Here is a 17,829-nt window from a genome sequence, read left to right as displayed (position 1 = left end):
AAAAGAAAAATGGCTGAAATAACAAAAAAAGATGCAGATCTTTCAGACCTCAAATAATGCAATAAATAAATATATATATATAATATATATATATATATATATATATATATATATATATATATATATATATATATATATATATATATATATATATATATACACACAAAGTTTTAAAAGTTCAGAAATCAATATTTGGTGGAATAACCCTGTTTTTTTTTTATCAGTTTACATGCATCCTGGCATTTTCTTCTCCACCAGTCTTACACACTGCTTTTGAGTGACCATAAGCCACTCCTGGTGCAAAATTCATGCAGTTCAGTTTGGTTTGATGGCTTGTGATCATCCATCTTTCTCTTGATTATATTGCAGAGGTTTTCAATTTGGCAAAATAAAAAATATATATTATTTTTAAGTGGTCTTACATTTTATATATAGAGCTGTATATAGCAGTGGAAGGCTAAAATTCTTCAACCTAGCTGCTGGTTAACTACCAAGATGTAAACACCCCTTTAGGGCATCATATGTCTTCAGAAAGGGGGCAGGTGGTGCAGAAAGAAATTATTATTCTCCAAACCCTGAATTCCTCTGTAATGGTTAGCTAAAATTTGCTTTTTCCATTCCACCTTAAATGCTACAGCCTCTTCTGTCTGTTTCACCATTTAAAAATACTACTAGTGACTTTTATATGTTTGCTATAAAGAAAATGACGATGAAATTTTGAAATAAAACATTAAACTATAGCATTATAGTGGTTATCATAATTTGTAACAAGAGAAAATTTTAGGTTTTCTTGTGGGTGCTTGTGTTGCCATCCTGCCAGTAATTCTCGTAGCCCTCTGTTCGGAGTTTGCCTCCGAAAAATCTCCACTTGAAGGGTCACAATGGTCCTAACACTTCCTCCTACCCCTCCAGCTTGACAAAAATCAGGACACCCTACCCCAGGTGTGAACACATAAAACAGAGAGGTAGAGCTAAGTGGTAGGGCCAATGGGTGAAATGGAATTGAGACTTATTCTTTAGAAGAGTCAGTTTCTTACAAAGGCTGCTTCTCTTTTAACCTGGTGAGCAAAAGAAACTTTTCAAACAAACAGGGCAAAATCAAATCATGGTTTAATTCTCCATACAATGTTTTATTCCAGCAGCAATCAGAATGAAGCATTGCACCATTGAGGCCGTGAAGTCATACAAAACCAGCCCTAAATGAACCACAGATTTAGTTAAGGAGGCAGCACATAAAAGTATAGCCAGTGCATGATTAGTGAGAATGAGATGATGCAGAATTATTTTTGGAACTTTATTGTTGCAAAATCAAACAGTACGTTGGACAAAACTATGAAAGATAACATTCATTTACTAGAAGAGCCAGCACTAAATCTCTAGACCTTAGCAGTCTGTTTGTTACATGATTCAATTTATTAAACACATAACACTGCATCAAGCAAATACTGCAGTGACAGTGCGCCTTCTGTTCGGCCACAGATGCACATAAGTTCTACCCATCATGGAAGTTCTGGGAGGCTTACGCATTTTAATAAGGTCTCCCTAATCCGCACAAATTATATACCATCACAGAAATTGCAGAAATAATCTTTTAAAGGAGCTACCTCTTTAAAAAGAGTTGTGCAGCTTGAGATTTTTGGATAGATGTTTGAGTTCAAATTTGAAATGCAGCAAAACTATGCATTTTTTCCAGTTTAGTTAACTTAACTTGTGAATAAAGTGTGAATACTTTATTTACTATTCTGTGGATACAAATGATATTTGAAATGAAGGTAAATACTGATACTGAGTACAAAAAAAAAAGACACTAAACCCACTAAAACCAGTTCCCCCAACAGTAGCTGATCAGACATGTTTGGTGTCTGAATAGCCAAACTGCAAGCCTAAGCCAGCATGCTCTCCTCAAACAGTATAGAGCTGTTCAGTAATCTCTAATGTAATGGACTGCTTATGTATTTTCTGACAAACTACATGACAAACTAAGGACAAAAGTATGGGCACAGTTTATAGTGCCCCCTGCCCCGCACATTTGTACCTGCTTTACCAATCTCCTGTGCCTCCGACAAGACTTGTTAATCAGCTTTTTAGTTGAATCAGGTTTCAACACAAAATAAATAAATATTCTGTGCAGGACAGAATTCATAAGCTGTAATTTAGGCTATAATGTCTTTGCTGATGCAGAACTAAAACAGCACTTTATTTTAAGCACAGCTGGCTAAATTGTTCTGTTCCCCTTTGCTCTTCCAGTAAGCAAAAAACATGTCAACATGTCACCACATACTGATCTGAAATATTGGTTGAATATAAGTGCGTGTACAATGTAGATACATGTTATCAGATATCTAGAGGAACATATATGTTTCCTATATCATTCTATGCCCCAAGCCTACACTGTAAGTGCAGAAAGGGAAAGAAATCCTATGCCATACAGATCTGTTAAAATGATCTACTGAATAAAATAACAGACACTGTGAAATTGTAGAAAAGACACAAATAAGCAAGTGTTTTTCTTTGTTCTCAAATTGGTCTTACCCCACAAGTGACCAAAATAAACTGCTCAATTTACCTCCAATCAGCCTTAGGCTCTTTGAAGACTTGCTTACGTGTTTTTTTTTTTTTCAGAGGGGATTAGTTTCTCAGGGGGGCCTATTTTTTTTTTCTCCATGATTTTATTGCTGTCCAAAACGAACATGTACATGTTTTTCTTTGACGTCCTCTGGGAAAATTACAGGCAGAATTGCAGGCCCTACTGTTTTTCGCTGAACTCTGTGGTCCTCTGGAAATTTTAGTTATGTTCAGACGCACATCTCTGAGTTTCATCACCTCACATTTAATAAAATAGCTATTTGTGCACTGCTACGCACCGCAATTAAACAGTGCATGTTTCCATGGAGATCCACATAAACACAACAGCGAGTGGAAGTGGAGGAGCTACTGAACATGATGTCGTGACTGAGAAAGCCAAAAAAAAAAAAAAAAACAACTCACTGAGTTTTATCACTGCATTGAAATGCAAAATATTTTTCCCTCTAGAAACTAATCTCATCCGGATACGGCTACTGTCACCTACAAACATAGACTAAATTCCAACATCAAGTCGGCTACAATAATTTTTCCCCATGCAACATACAAATATATCATGAATGACCAACAGACTCACTGCTCAAAGTTTTAGATGAAAATCATAATTGGTCATAGACACTCATTTACTTTACATTCTCTCTGATAAACACACAGATGCTCCGTTTCAGACCAAAAAAAAAAGAAGACTCGACTGGCTCTTTACAAGCAAAGAAAAAGAAAAGAGAATTGAATAGATGCTGCAGACATCTCCAGTTTTAAAACTCTCCAGTTCAGGACATCTTCTCAAAAACGAACACCAGATAGATACCTACAACACAAAAGCACAGACAAGGACCTTAATTACAGCAGAGAACACAACCCCTCACCTCAAGGTTAATAACAGCATGTAGTTTGTAATTGGAGTGACCAATGGTCAGAAATGGAACCGATGGAGAAAAAGAAAAGACATCCTGATTCGCTCTGAGGAGAAAAACACTCGAATATAGTGTTCATAAACTAGATAAATAAATTAAAAATTCAATTCCAATGTCTGAGTGTTTTTTTAAATAAATGTAAAGCTCACTGCTCTTTATAAATATGTAAATGTATTATTATGCCATTATACTATCATTGCTTTATACGCACAAGTGATCTTAAAATGCCTTTCATTTATTGCAGCTGTTTCTGAAACAATCTAATCCAACTGATTTCACACCCCCCCCGCCTACCCTTTTAAGACCACACCATTAAACCCAACAAAACAGATGAAAATACATTACTTTTGCTGTGCCCCAAACTATGTTTTTTATATTGTATTATATGTTGCACCATTATGCAGTATGAGTTTTTATTCAATAATGCAGTTTTTTGCTACAGTTTAATCAGAAAGAATGAAACATAAAGGCAGCCCACAGCTGCTTAAGCTATAGAGAACACACGAGTACGTACTTGTAGCCTCCCACTCAGACTTGGACATCGTGCCCTGGGAGAAGGACAAGAAACAGAAAAGATGCCAGTATTCAATACAAATACAAGTGTTAATATACAATTTAATTATACTTTGTCATCATACCAATACAGTATACAAACACACTGATGGAAAGAGAATAGTGGCATAAACATTACTACAGATAAATGTCAGTCTAACAGAATTTAGAAAATGCCTTTGTACACCCCTTTATTCATTCTAAATCAGAATGAAGAAATGGCGATTCGACTGTTTCATCATTACAATACGAAATTATACAATACAGTCTAATAAAAAGGTTGGGCACCCCTATTAATTAACATTTTTAGTTTTAAATATAATAGTTTGCAACAGCCATTTCAGTTTGATATATCTAATAACTGATGGACACAGTAATATTTCAGGATTAAAATGAGGTTTATTGTACTAACAGAAAATGTGCAATATGCATTAAACCAAAATTTGACCGGTGCAAAAGTATGGGCACCCTTATCATTTTATTGTTTGAATACTCCTAACTACTTTTTACTGACTTACTGAAGCACAAAATTGGTTTGGTAACCTCACTGAGCTTTGAACTTCATAGCCAGGTGTATCCAATCATGAGAAAAGGTATTTAAGGTGGCCAATTGCAAGTTGTTCTCCTATTTGAATCTCCTCTGAAGAGTGGCATCATGGGCTCATCAAAACAACTCTCAAATGATCTAAAAACAAAGATTGTTCAACATAGTTGTTCAGGGGAAGGATACAAAAAGTTGTCTCAGAGATTTAACCTGTCAGTTTCCACTGTGAGGAACATAGTAAGAAAATGGAAGACCACAGGGACAGTTCTTGTTAAGCCCAGAAGAGACAGGCCAAGAAAAATATCAGAAAGGCAGAGAAGAAGAATGGTGAGAACGGTCAGGGACAAACCACAGACCACCTCCAAAGAGCTGCAGCATCTCTCTTGCTGCAGATGGTGTCACTGTGCATCGGTCAACAATACAGCGCACTTTGCACAAGGAGAAGCTCGCCACAAACAGAGTCGCCTGAAGAAGCCATTTCTGCAAAAGCACACCTCAGGCGACTCTGTTTATGGCGAGCCTGCAGAAATGGCTTCTTTCGCAACACTCTCCCGTTAGAGCTTAGATTCTCTGCCCGAACCTGACCCGGCCCGAGGAATGTGGTGGGAAATCTTGGCCCGAACCAACCCGATTTCGGGTCGGGCCTCGGGTCAGGCCGGGTTCGGGCCAAGATTTCCCACCACATTCCTCGGGCCGGGTCAGGTTCGGGCTCCAGAAAATAGTCTGAGATGTAGGCGTCTGTTTTTTAATTATATTTTTATTTTTAAATAAAATAACGAAAATAAAGAAAACTGAAAGTGAAACTAAACTATTTTATTTATAAGCGCTGTTTTCACTCCCGCAGTTGTACAAACGATTCTGTCCGCGAAGGGGGAGTCGGATTCAGTAGCGGATTCCGCACAAGCGCGGAGGCACCTCGCGGTCCGCGGTGTTAGTTGTAAGCGCTCGCGCTAGCCGCAAAATACGTCAGAAAACACTGAGGGAGCAGCAGAATTATGTATGGGACTAGAATATGAGCACGAGGAGATAAAAGAGAAACTTTACCTGTGAGTAGCTCATCAGAACACGCAAATCTCTCTCTCTCTCTCTCTGTGTCTCTCTCTCTCTGTGTCTCTCTCTCTCTCTGTGTCTCTCTCTCTCTCTGTGTCTCTCTCTCTCTCTGTGTCTCTCTCTCTCTCTGTGTCTCTCTCTCTCTCTGTGTCTCTCTCTCTCTCTGTGTCTCTCTCTCTCTCTGTGTCTCTCTCTCTCTCTGTGTCTCTCTCACGTTAACTCCTCCGCGTTTGACCTGCAGCACTGTGTTAAGCTGTTCTTAAAAATCATTTTAATTAAATAATAGTTCTATGCTTCTATGTTACAGTGTTAATTAACATAATTATGATCATATTTTGCTCATTCAAACAGCCCGAAAACAGACAGTTTATCGGGGGGTTCGGGTCGGGCTCATAATGACAGTTTATGGTTCGGGTCGGGTCGGGCTCGGGCAGAACGTGCACGGGCTCGGGCTGGATCGGGTCAGATTTTTTGGGCCCAAACTAACCTCTATCTCCCATAAAGCTCAATGAGGTTACCAAAGCAATTTTGTGCTTCAGTAAGTCAGTAAAAAGTAGTTAGAAGTATTCAAATCAATAAAATGATAAGGGTGCCCATACTTTTGCACCGGTCAAATTTTGTTTCTGTTAGTACCATAAACCTCATTTTAATCCTGAAATATTACTGTGTCCATCAGTTATTAGATATATCAAACTGAAATGGCTGTTGCAAACGCCCAAATATTTAGAACTAAAAATTAAGATTAATAGGGGTGCCCAAACTTTTTCACATGACTGTATATCGATGTGACCAACAACTTAGCCTGTCAAGCTATTCTGTTAGGTCATTAGCTCTCTGCTGGAGTCAGTTAATCAATAAATGGTGCCTCCGTTCACAAAACATGGTATTGGGGTTGGAATCCCAAACTATTATTAACTGAACGTTTATTGGGTTTAATTGCACTGAGATCTCATATTGGGATGTTTGTATATAAAAAAAAAAAAAAAAAATATATATATATATATATATATATATATATATATATATATATATATATATATATATATATATATATATATATATATATATATAAATAAAGGGATGCAGCGATTCCACTTTTTACCTTTCCAATACTGATGCCAGATTTCAAGTAACTGCCGATACAGAGTACAAGCACTAACTCTTAACTCTCTTATCTACTTGACAGGTGCACGTGAATCTTAATATTTATATTATTTTATTCTTTATAGGTTTTATTTTGGTAAACACAGTGTTCTGCATCCCAAATAGGATTTAATAAGCTTTGAAAAAAAAATGAATGTACTGGTTGCTGCACTTTTTAAAAGAGTTATGGGGCCTGAATGGGACTGATGTGAGACTACGGCGGGCTCTAATGACGAGGTCCATTTGGAAAGCCCAACTGTAAAACCTCATGTACAAACCCAATTAAAACATCAGTCTTGTAATATGCCAGTATCAGCACAAATAATTTTTTTTTCTGTGTTGCACCAAAAATGCACAACAAATAAAAAAAGAAAATGCACAACTAAAGTACTAAAGAAAAAAAATCAAGGATCTCCTGTTTTATAGTACAGTTACTGAAAATAACAGTCCCTACTCTAAGGATAAAAAATAATAAATCAAAAGATGTGTGCTGTGTTAAATGCAGTGTGTATGCCCTGTGTGTACATGTGTGTGTGTGTAAGGGTGTTTAACTGACCAGTGGCAGTCTAACTCCGGGGGTCTTGGCTATCCTCTCAGCATGGTGGTACTCCACTGGGTTATCAGACGCTAGCCTGCCTCTGCCATCTGCTGGGTATTGCTATAAAAACACACACAAAACAATATTGTTTTCTTATGAACCTGTGTAATGGTGATGATTTAAACAGTATTACTTTATAGAAATGTCAGGATTTTGAAAATTAAATTAGGACCAACAATTTGATCTCAATATTTAGCGCAATATTAAATGTGTTTCTTTATAAAATGTTTTTGATAAGTGTAGTAGTACTGGTAAGAGTGAATGTTACAAGCAGGTATAGTACCAACACCAACATCATACAAGTGTATATTTCATGCATGTAATTAAGATTATTAAAAATGTTCAACAACCTAAATTCTGTTCATGTTTTTCCAGTAAAGAGCAGAAATTAAATAATACAAAATTCTGTTTTTTTTTTTGTTTGTAGTCCAAATATTTAATTTGCTGTTTTTAATATATATTTTTTTTATTCAGTGAGAAAAATCTATTCAGTTTTGGGTACGAAGTTTATTGAGGTCCTGTTTAATCTTTGAACATATGCATAAGACAAAAAAAATAAAAATAAAATAAAGAAATATATATATATTTTTAATGACCTGACATTTTTCCAGTTTTTTGTATTGCATGCATAATAATATACAGTCATTTATGTACACATTTGATTTCTAAAAACTATTCTAATTACTACTGACTATTCAACGCCCAGGTCTGAGCTAGTCTCCATATATTTGACATTGACAGGTGTGTGGAAGGGTGTGAATCAGACATTGGCCTTGTCAGTTTACCCACTGGTACCTTTTATATCTGTATATAAGTAACGATTAGTCTTGAACCAATTAGTCTAGTTGAACCAATACTGCCAGGGGGAACAAAAGAGTCTGGGTAAAGAAAGAAATGAGAGGTAGAGAAAGAAAGAATGAGGAAAGAGAAAAACAGGGAGAAGGACACATGAGATGTAATAGTGATCAATGTCTACCAATGAACTGTTGTACCACTTTGATTTGGAGAGCTTCTTTAGAGCGGTTGCCGGGGTGATGTGATTTTAGTTACTCTGAACAGTTATCACACACAAACACACACACACACACACACACACACACACACACACACACACACACACACACAAACACACACACACACACACACACACACACACACACACACACACACACACACACAAACACACACACACACACACACACACACACACACAAAAACACACACACACACACACACACACACACACACAAATATACACAAACACACACACACACACAAAAACACACAAAAACACACACACACACACACACACACACCTCTAGCCCCTGCATCCTCTGCAACAGAATCCTATTCTGCTCGTCCTTTATCTTGTCTTGAAAGAACTCCCGGAATGTCTTCTTAAACACCAACCGCATGTTGTACTTCTTCGCCATTCTGGACAAGACAGACAAAGATTTCTTTATAAATTATAAAAACAGACACACGCACATTGTTAAAACTACATATTAGCAGCTGAAGCCTTATTCATTAGTACATGTATTTATAACAACACAGTATGCAGTCTATACAGACATCAAAGTCAATATATATATATAGCTAAGCTCTAATAATCGTAGATTGGTGCATCTCTCTTGAATGAATCTCAGAAAGTTATTTTTCTTTAAAAGGCTTTCTGAGACTACATTTTGGATAGTATACCTCCTGGTGAGAGATCAATGTGGTACTAGAGCCTCTATTCTGTTGTGCATTTTCCCCCCAATTAAACTTAGCTTTTCATTCTTATATTGTAATTATTTACATACACACAAAAACTTATATTCATATATACAGCCCTGGAAAAAAACATAAGAGACCACTTTAGTTTCTGAATCAGTTTATCTGATTTTGCTATTTATAGGTATATATTTGAGTTAAATCAACATTGTTGTTGAGAAATGACTGAAATAACAAAAAAAAGACACAGATCTTTCAGACCTCAAATAATGCAAAGAAAACAAGTTCATATTTAAGGTTTTAATGGGTTCAGAAATCAATATTTGGTGGAATAACCCTGGTTTTTAATCACAGTTTTCATAAATCTTGGCATGTTCTCCACCAGTCTTACACACTGCTTTTAGATAACTTTATGCCACTCCTGGTGCAAACATTCAAGCAGTTAAGCGGAGGCAATGAGTGCATATAAATCACTTTTTTTTTTAGGTGAGTCACTTCAGGTAAAATGTGTATTCTCAAGACATAGTCTACTTTCAAGGATTCAGGTGCTAAGAGAGAGAACATTGATTCTGTACAGATCAACTAAAGATTGTCATCCTCAATAATCTCTAAGGCCAAAATAAGAGCTACGGCCGCCAATGAAAAGACAGAGCATTGTTCTTGTAGCAAGGCACCACCTTGTGTTTATCAGCTGCAACTGCATCAGATACTCAACCTTCCATCAGCAGCAGTCCTTCAATAAGCTGTGACATTCAAGCGAGCATCATATCAGCCTATATTTTTCCAGTCTTTAACTTTGCAGTTGTGTTGCAGTGTAACCTTCTGTTCTTAACTAACAGAAGTGGAACATGATGGAAGGTTGGATGTTGTGCACAAGGATGTTGTGCATTCTGAGATTGTTTTCTGTTCACCGCAGTTGTATATGGTGGTTATTTGAGTTACTGTAGCTTTTCCTTCAGCTGGAGTCAGTCTGGTCATGCTCTGTTGACCTCTGTTTATCTCAGCAGAACTGCTGCTCAATGAATGTTTTCTGCTTTGCACCTGCTGATCTATGTGGGTATGTTTTAATTTTCAACTTCAAATTTAAACAAGTAGTTGGACATTTGCATTCAGGATTTGCTGGTATTTTGTGGAATATTACCACTGCTAGAACCAAACCCAAAACATGATACCTCCACCCTCATGCTTCACAGCTGGCATGGTGTTGTTTTCCTTAATAGCAATTTTTGCATTTAGTTACAATGGTGTTCTTTCTCCAAACATAACAGACTAAATCAGTCCAAAGCACTTGTGAAAAAATTCACCCAGCTGCTATGGAGATTCTGTAGCAATTATCAAACTTTGCATAACTTTAAACAATTCTTCTTTCATGAAGATTATGTTTGTACAAACACTGCACAATGGAAAGAACCTTTGCACAGGTTCTTAGCAGTTGTATGTAAGTTTCTGATTTGTCAGCATGTCATACCAGCACTCAAGCAGTTATTTTCTGGTGTTTAATTGGTCTTCAAGATGTTATTCTGACCTCTACAGTTCCCCTGAACAGCCATTTCTGTTTAGCCACATTTTAAACTATATAAACTGCAAGTTGAAAGTGGTTGATTTGCCTAAAACTTTGACTGCTAATTTATTTGTTTATTTTAGGACCTTATGTTGCTTGAAGGAACACATGTTTCATGTCTTCAGACAAGATTGAGTCAGACATGGTACGAAATGTTTTTTTCAGCTAATTATAGTTAATTATAATTAATTGCATATTTTGGTGACATATGCTTAAAGCTGATTTGCTAAACAGTAAATGTTTGCATAGGTCAAATTGATTCATTTTTACATATGCAAGACTGCTGATTAGAATGAGGAAAATAGTGTTTTAAATGTTGATTAGATACAAAGACTGCAAATGAGGTGAAATAAGCTTTTACTTGTAAACAAGAAATCAAAGCAACCTGATTACACTTGCTCACAATAAGCTGCATTGATTTTTCTATTCACTGTAACAAGAGCAGCACTGACATTCAGGACTGTTTATGAATACACCAGCTCCACCTGCTGGTAATTCAGGTTAATGACCAAAAAGAGAAAAGAATAGAAAGCACACACAAACTTACTCTACAAGCAGAGGGAAATAGACTAAGAACTCTGGTACGTCAACGACTCCCTCCAGGTTGAACTCATACTGACAGCCAAACAGCGGGTATTCTCCTTTCTTCCGAAACGTTACCCTGTACACTTCATTCCCAAAGCTGTTCGAATCAGATGCTTCTAGACGCTTTCTGCAGATCAAACAGAGACAAAGTGAAAAAAAAAAACTTAACACTAGAAAGAACAGCCTGAAAATACTGTAGTGCACTCTGTACTGTGCCCTAATCTATATTTATCATTAATCTAATTAAGGACAAACACTAGTCTGAACACCACAAACAGTTATTAATCAGATTGAATACATTTTTGTCATGAAATAATACCCCACCCCACCAACCTCACACAGAGGAATTGTATATATATACGTAAATAAATACACTGTATTTTTTGCACTATAAAGTAGGGGTGTGACAAGACTCTAATATCACGAGACGAGACACGATACTGGGTTCACGAGTACGAGACGAGATTTAAAAATAACATTTTAAAGAAAACGTCAAAAATGAAAACGAGTTTTATTTGACAAAATCATATAACGCAAACTTAACAGATGGGTCTCACACATTGATTCTATAAGAAATAGAAATACATTTTTTATTCTTATATAGTGCAAACAATAAGTGCAAACCACAACCAGTTATATTAAGCCTATGGTTTATGTTTTTTTTCTCCTAAATCTCTTGTAATTAAACTATGCACAACCTTAACCAGTCATATTAAGACTATAATTAAAGTGCAAACAGAGACAACAGTTTTAAATACAGTACAGAGCTAAGGGATTAGTACAACTGCCTATGAAACAGTCACGTGTATGATTTACTTACAGTATTTACTAGGGCTGTGAATCTTTGGGACAGTAAGAGCACTGTCGCGCGGAGCTTTTTAACTGTACCGCGGAGTTCACCCACTGTCACGCATAGCTTATTAACTGGACCGCAGAGCTTTTTAATTGGACCGCGGAGCTCACCTTCTCTCCCGCGGAGATTTTTAACTCTACCGCGGAGCTCACCTACTGTTTTTCTTTTTTTTTTTTCCTGTGAGACAGGTTAAGGCTTGATGAGATATATCGTCACGTTTTCATTTAAAGTTACAGCCCTACTATAAAGGTGCACTTCTTTAATTTTCCCAAAAATGGTCAGTGCGCCTTATGTATGAATTTACCAGTCAGGTTGTAAAAAGCAGTGAAGCCACAGTGCCAAACTGCAGTGTTATTTAGGAGTTTCAGTTTAGTTCTCCAGCACTGGAGTAGCATTAGCCACTAATCGCTATTTCCCCGTTCAGAGGGGAGTATTATCGGCCTGTAGCCTGCTCCTAACCCCGGCTAGCACTGGAGCTGGAGCAGTCAGCCGGTAATGCTAATGCTAATGCTCCAGCTTTGCTGGTTTATCACAATATTTTCTGGGACGATATATCGTCCACAAAAATATTTTCATGACAGGCTTAGCCAAGAGTCTGACTAAATCTGACTAAAGATTTGGTCAGTACGAAGTGCGAAAAAATCCTAAGTTTGTCCCAATACAGAACTGAAGAAGATAAACTGGTTAAATATTTGAGTTCAGGCTCAGAAACACAACTTTTTAATGATGTGTTGCTGGGAAGATAGCGTGGTATTAATTGATGTTAGTTAGCATTTAAGAACAGTGAAAACACTGAAAACACTCTTTGAGCAACACACTGGCACATTGTCTGCTAATGAGAAAAAAGGCAAGCCTCTTGTTGAAAATTAGTCTCGAAAAGCAGACAAGAAATCCAGGGGAACCCAAGAGGCTAGACATGTTCAAATTGTTGCTACTCGAACAGGAAAACAAAGTTAAAAAAAAATAAATAAAATCATCCCTATCACCAGCACCAACGGTTATTAATAATACATCAATTACAGGTCCTAACACGGCTCTGATGAATATTGTGTGCGTGTGTGTGTATTTACACTAGCTCGTAGGAGTCTGGCGTGGTTCCTATGAAGAATCCTCCTGGCCGCAGTCTCTCACAGGCGTTTCTCAGCATGGTGTCTGCCTGACTGTGACTTTCAAATGAGTAATGATACACGAACTGACAGCTACAGATATCAAACTTCAACTCTGCATCACTCAGTTTATCACTCAGCAGCTCCTACAGTGGGGGCAGGGGAATGACAGAGAAAAGAGAGAGAAAACATATTTTAGAAAGGTGTTACAATTGTGCTTGTGTTCACTGCTACAATGAACCTGGAAATATTTAAATAATGAGTCCTTAAGGCCTTTTTTTAAATAAAACTTTTTAATTGCCAAAGTATTAAAACTAAGAGAGCTAAAAAGATAAGAGAACAACAGAGACAAGACACATATCTCATGAGACTCCTTCCACACACAGAGGAATGTACAGTATTTTTTCCACAATAGGGGGCACTTAAAATTCTTTAATTTTCTCAAAAATCGTGAGTGTGCCTTATAAATACATTTTATCAGTCAGGTTGTAAGGAGCAGTAAAGCCACTCTGCTGAAGTACAGTGTTATACAGGACTTTCAGTTTAGTTATCCAGCACTGAGGCTGGAGCAGTATTAGCATTAGCCACTAACCGCAGCTCTAGCTCTTTTGCCGTTCAGAGGTGAGTATATCATACTGTATATGCAGACAGTCTGCACGTTAAATGTGTTAAAACAAGCTACATTGGAACGAACCACTAGCAGATATCGCCCTGGCTTACCGCAACCCTCAGGGTTCCTCAGTCTAGCGCTGTCAGCATTTACTAGCATTAAGCGCTGCTGACCTCAATAATATTTAATAATTGTGATATCATCTATTGTGTTTTTTGTATGTTTGTTCACTCATAGTCACATTAAACAAACTGAAAATAAAGTATTCAAGTGTGTGTGTGTGTGTGTATAAATATATACCCTGCTGCAATCTGCAGTGATGAACTCAGCACTGAAGATTCGTTCGTTAGGGTGACTCCTCCTCCTCATGTCATCATAGCGCTGCCGACACTGTTCCACCGACACATCGGCGATATCTTTAGTACAGGACACACTGATATTTAACACTGATCTGCTTGATTGAATGGGCACAACATTCAACAGCAGGGAAAACCTACTGATTAAGGACACTCAATATTTCCTCAATCATGAATAAAGAATGTGTCACCATTTGTGAACTACCACCATCAGCATTAGAAAAATAAATAAAATGCGTCACTTGCACAAGACTTTGTGTGTGTTTATTTCTGTTTGTGTTAATAAGCATTAAAGAACAGCATTTACTGGTCAGACCATATAGGTAGAATAGAAAGGGACATCTAGGACAGAAACTAAACAAAAAGCGTGTTTACCTGCACACACTAACTTGCTGATGCGTCCTTTCCTCCACTTCAGCAGGTCTCCTCCTTTACCACAGCCCAAATCCAGCACTGCCACGTCCCTCCGCTCACGCCTCACCTTATCCAAGATCTCTCCTAAAAGCATAAGCAAAACCTCAGTTGCATGGACAGCTTTCTCTCCGGCTTTAAAAAATATTAATTTATGAGATTGTGTGTGTTACCAATGAGGATACTCTTCGTCCAGTTGTTGAAGTTGCGCAAGTGGACGATCCGGCTTCTGCTGCGCTCTGCCAGGCCGCATTCCTGCAAGGTGTTGTAATGACTTGCCACTTTCAGACTGTGTCCCTCTCCTGTGTCCTGCAATACAACACACACTTTGGGTTAGTAAGAAAACTATGTAACACCATTAAAATAAAATGTGTGAGATAGAATTTGCTGCTTTGCTTTTGCTGCTCAACACTGACCAACTGCAGCAACCTCAGATCATAGAGCCATAGATTTGTACAGTTGGCACTAGACATGATGGGAGCCCCTCTTCTTATCCAGATGCACCAATCAGATGAAACAGGGTAAATCTGGACTCTTCAATCCACATGACATTCTTCCATTGCTCCAGAGTCTAATCTAGTCCTTTAAGTTCCTTTGCATTGTGTGTGTGGAAATGCTCTTACTTTCACTATTAAACATATCCCTGAGTTCTAGTATTGTTTTCTAATCTAATTTCACCAAATGTTTAAGTGAGTGACTCATTCAAGCTTTTGTTCTGGCCACACTTCTTCCTTGAAGATGATGTTTTCCCCACTGTCCTTCCACTTTTTATTAATAAAAAGGGCAGTGGGCAGTTCTTAACCCAATTTTAGTAGTTTCAGTTCTTTCTCCTTGTTGCATGGCAATCATCTGACTCTTCTGAAATAGATTAACATCTTTCCATATGGCTGTTAACAGATAAAAAGCTACTCACTGCATCAGTAAGGATGAAATAACTTGTTGCCAGCTAAAACAATATCACCCACACAGTAATTATGCAATAGGAGTATCTTGCTTTATTAAATCAAAGTTGTGTGTAACTTTTATTAATAGACTTTTGTAAATGTCATTTTGTAAATGATTAACATGGAGATGTAAACATGAAATATTACAGTTTAACCAATACATTTCACAAAAATTTTAATATCTAAATATTAAATAAGTCTTTCATACATTTATTTAGTGATACTGTGATAACATTCTCATGGATCTCTAACATTAACCAATCTAAAGAAAATAACTGTAAAAAATCTGAAGTGGATGAATCAGGACTGACCTGTTTTTTAGGAGGAGATCCGAACTCCGGAGAGTCTTCCTCATGTCTCCTCTTTAGGGAGGATGTGTGTGCAGGTTGCTGCTCTTCTGTGGGATAGCCTGCAGAAAAACAAAAGAAAAACACATTTTAAGATCACCTGTGCTTATTTTTGCATGAGCAGAAGACGATACGATATGCTGGGGATCAGCATAAAACATAAAAACATGACATTTTTTTTTTTTACACAAATCAATTCAATCAAGATCAGTGTGTTGCAGAAACACTGCCTTAAATGTTATCGAAAGGCTTTCTTAGAGAACTCATAATTAAACATTAAATGTTTCCTTAAAAGTTGCATAATGTCCATTAAGGGACCCAAAACCCCACCTGAACACACAAGAAACTAAGAATATTGCTGCACTTTTATATGACTAAGCTATATAGTCTATATTTATTCATTCTTTATGAACAAATAAGTTTCATTCAGAAGTTCAGAAACTGGAATAAATTAACGTTAAACGCAAAATAGGAGAAACACACGTTCACATATGAGACAGAGTGTGACAGAGTGAGTGTTAGAGTGAGAGAAAGTGTTCAAGAGAGATAGAAATTGATGGAGAGAGAGAGAGAGAGAGAGAGAGAGAGAGAGAGATAAACAGTGATGGAGAGAGTAAAAAACTTTTGGAGAAGGATTTTGAAAGTAATAGAGATAGAAAGTGATGGAGAGAGACAGTGATAAAAAGGTGAAAGGAGTGATAAAAAGTGATGGGGAGAGAGCGAGAGAGAGAGAGAGAGATAGAGAGAGAGAGAAGATAATACAGAGAGAAAGAGATAGAAAGATAAAAGTGAAAGTGTAGTGATAGAGTGAAAGAGACAGAAAGACTGCGAGAGAAAGAGAGGACATAGAAAGTCAGAGAGATATAAAAAAAGGAAAAACAAAGTGATAGAGAAAGATCGATGTGAGAGAGAGAGAGAGAGAGGGGGGGGGGGGTCCGCCTCACAGGGGGCATTTGGGCATGATTTTTCTGTGAGATACTCATTTTTAAAAATATATATTTTATAGGTATAAAAAGTTGGTAAATCCAGCATGAAACCCGCTAAATTAGCAACACTGGCTCTGTAACAGCGGTGTTCAGTAAACAGTTTACCGCTGCTGATTTTATGGGGTTATAGAGGAACTTCAGGTCAGTCATTGCAGTAGGTTAGTTAAACTCCTAATTTACTGAATGCGAGACATTATGCTTCACTATTTAAATTATTCCCTTCAGTAATGTGAAATGTTTACAGCAAGTAAGGGGGGAAAACGAAGGTGTTTCCTGCGGAAGGGCACAGAGCTGAACGTCCAATTAAAAAAAACAGGATTAATTTATCTCAGGTTAGATAATCTAACGGGGGCTATAAATCCTCAGTCTAAGCAGCTCCAGCATGAGAAGCTCCTGAACAACACTTCAGATTAAAACGGGCAGAGAGGGGGGGTTAGGGTGAATCAGACACTGCAATAAACTGTAGCTTTCTGTGAACAAACACCACATTTATTAACCCAAATAAGCATATAATACAAGTAAAATCACAACAAAACAGCACCAATAACAATGTGCTTTACTCACTCGAGTTTTCCGCCATCTCGCTGGCTGCTCTCTCTCCGCTCTGTCCCGCTTCTCTTCAGCACCGCCGCCTGCCGGCCCTCCAGAGGAAACACAGCCGCTCACACTCAGCTCACATTTAACACCAAACACCAAATAAACACACGGCCCCTCTCTCAAAACTGCAGTAATTAATTTATTCAGTAGTATTTTTAACATAGCGTCACCACAAACCAATATGTATTTAAATTCAGACTTTCTTTCATAAAAATGAATATAATGACGTTTCATTTAAAATGTGTTTTAAATTCTCATTATCATGTGTCACTTTTATTTTTCTTTTTTATTATTAGCCAAAATTGAAAACTGAAATTGTTAGTTTTTGCGCGTTAGCTTTTGACCCTGACCCTGACACAGCAACTTAAACACCGCG

The 17,829-nt window shown here is 37.3% G+C and overlaps 1 protein-coding gene across 1 annotated transcript; it reads right to left on the bottom strand.

Annotated features, from left to right (window-relative positions):
• Positions 1-1,280: 1,280 nt before the first annotated feature.
• On the bottom strand, positions 1,281-17,528 carry rnmt (RNA (guanine-7-) methyltransferase). Its single transcript, XM_007254677.4, has 11 exons — positions 17,421-17,528; positions 15,835-15,932; positions 14,753-14,888; positions 14,544-14,666; positions 14,113-14,228; positions 13,167-13,348; positions 11,206-11,370; positions 8,701-8,818; positions 7,343-7,444; positions 4,012-4,045; positions 1,281-3,391 (listed from the first exon to the last, which is right to left on the bottom strand). The coding sequence occupies exons 1-11, from the start codon at positions 17,434-17,436 to the stop codon at positions 3,354-3,356; spliced, it is 1,128 nt and encodes a 375-aa protein (XP_007254739.2). The 5' UTR covers positions 17,437-17,528; the 3' UTR covers positions 1,281-3,353.
• Positions 17,529-17,829: the final 301 nt, after the last annotated feature.

The sequence above is a fragment of the Astyanax mexicanus genome, chromosome 3 (assembly GCF_023375975.1).
Source record: "Astyanax mexicanus isolate ESR-SI-001 chromosome 3, AstMex3_surface, whole genome shotgun sequence".
In the NCBI taxonomy this organism is placed as follows: Eukaryota; Metazoa; Chordata; class Actinopteri; order Characiformes; family Acestrorhamphidae; genus Astyanax; species Astyanax mexicanus.
Note: the sequence above shows the minus strand (reverse complement) of the source record. Positions and strands in the feature narration are given on the sequence as shown.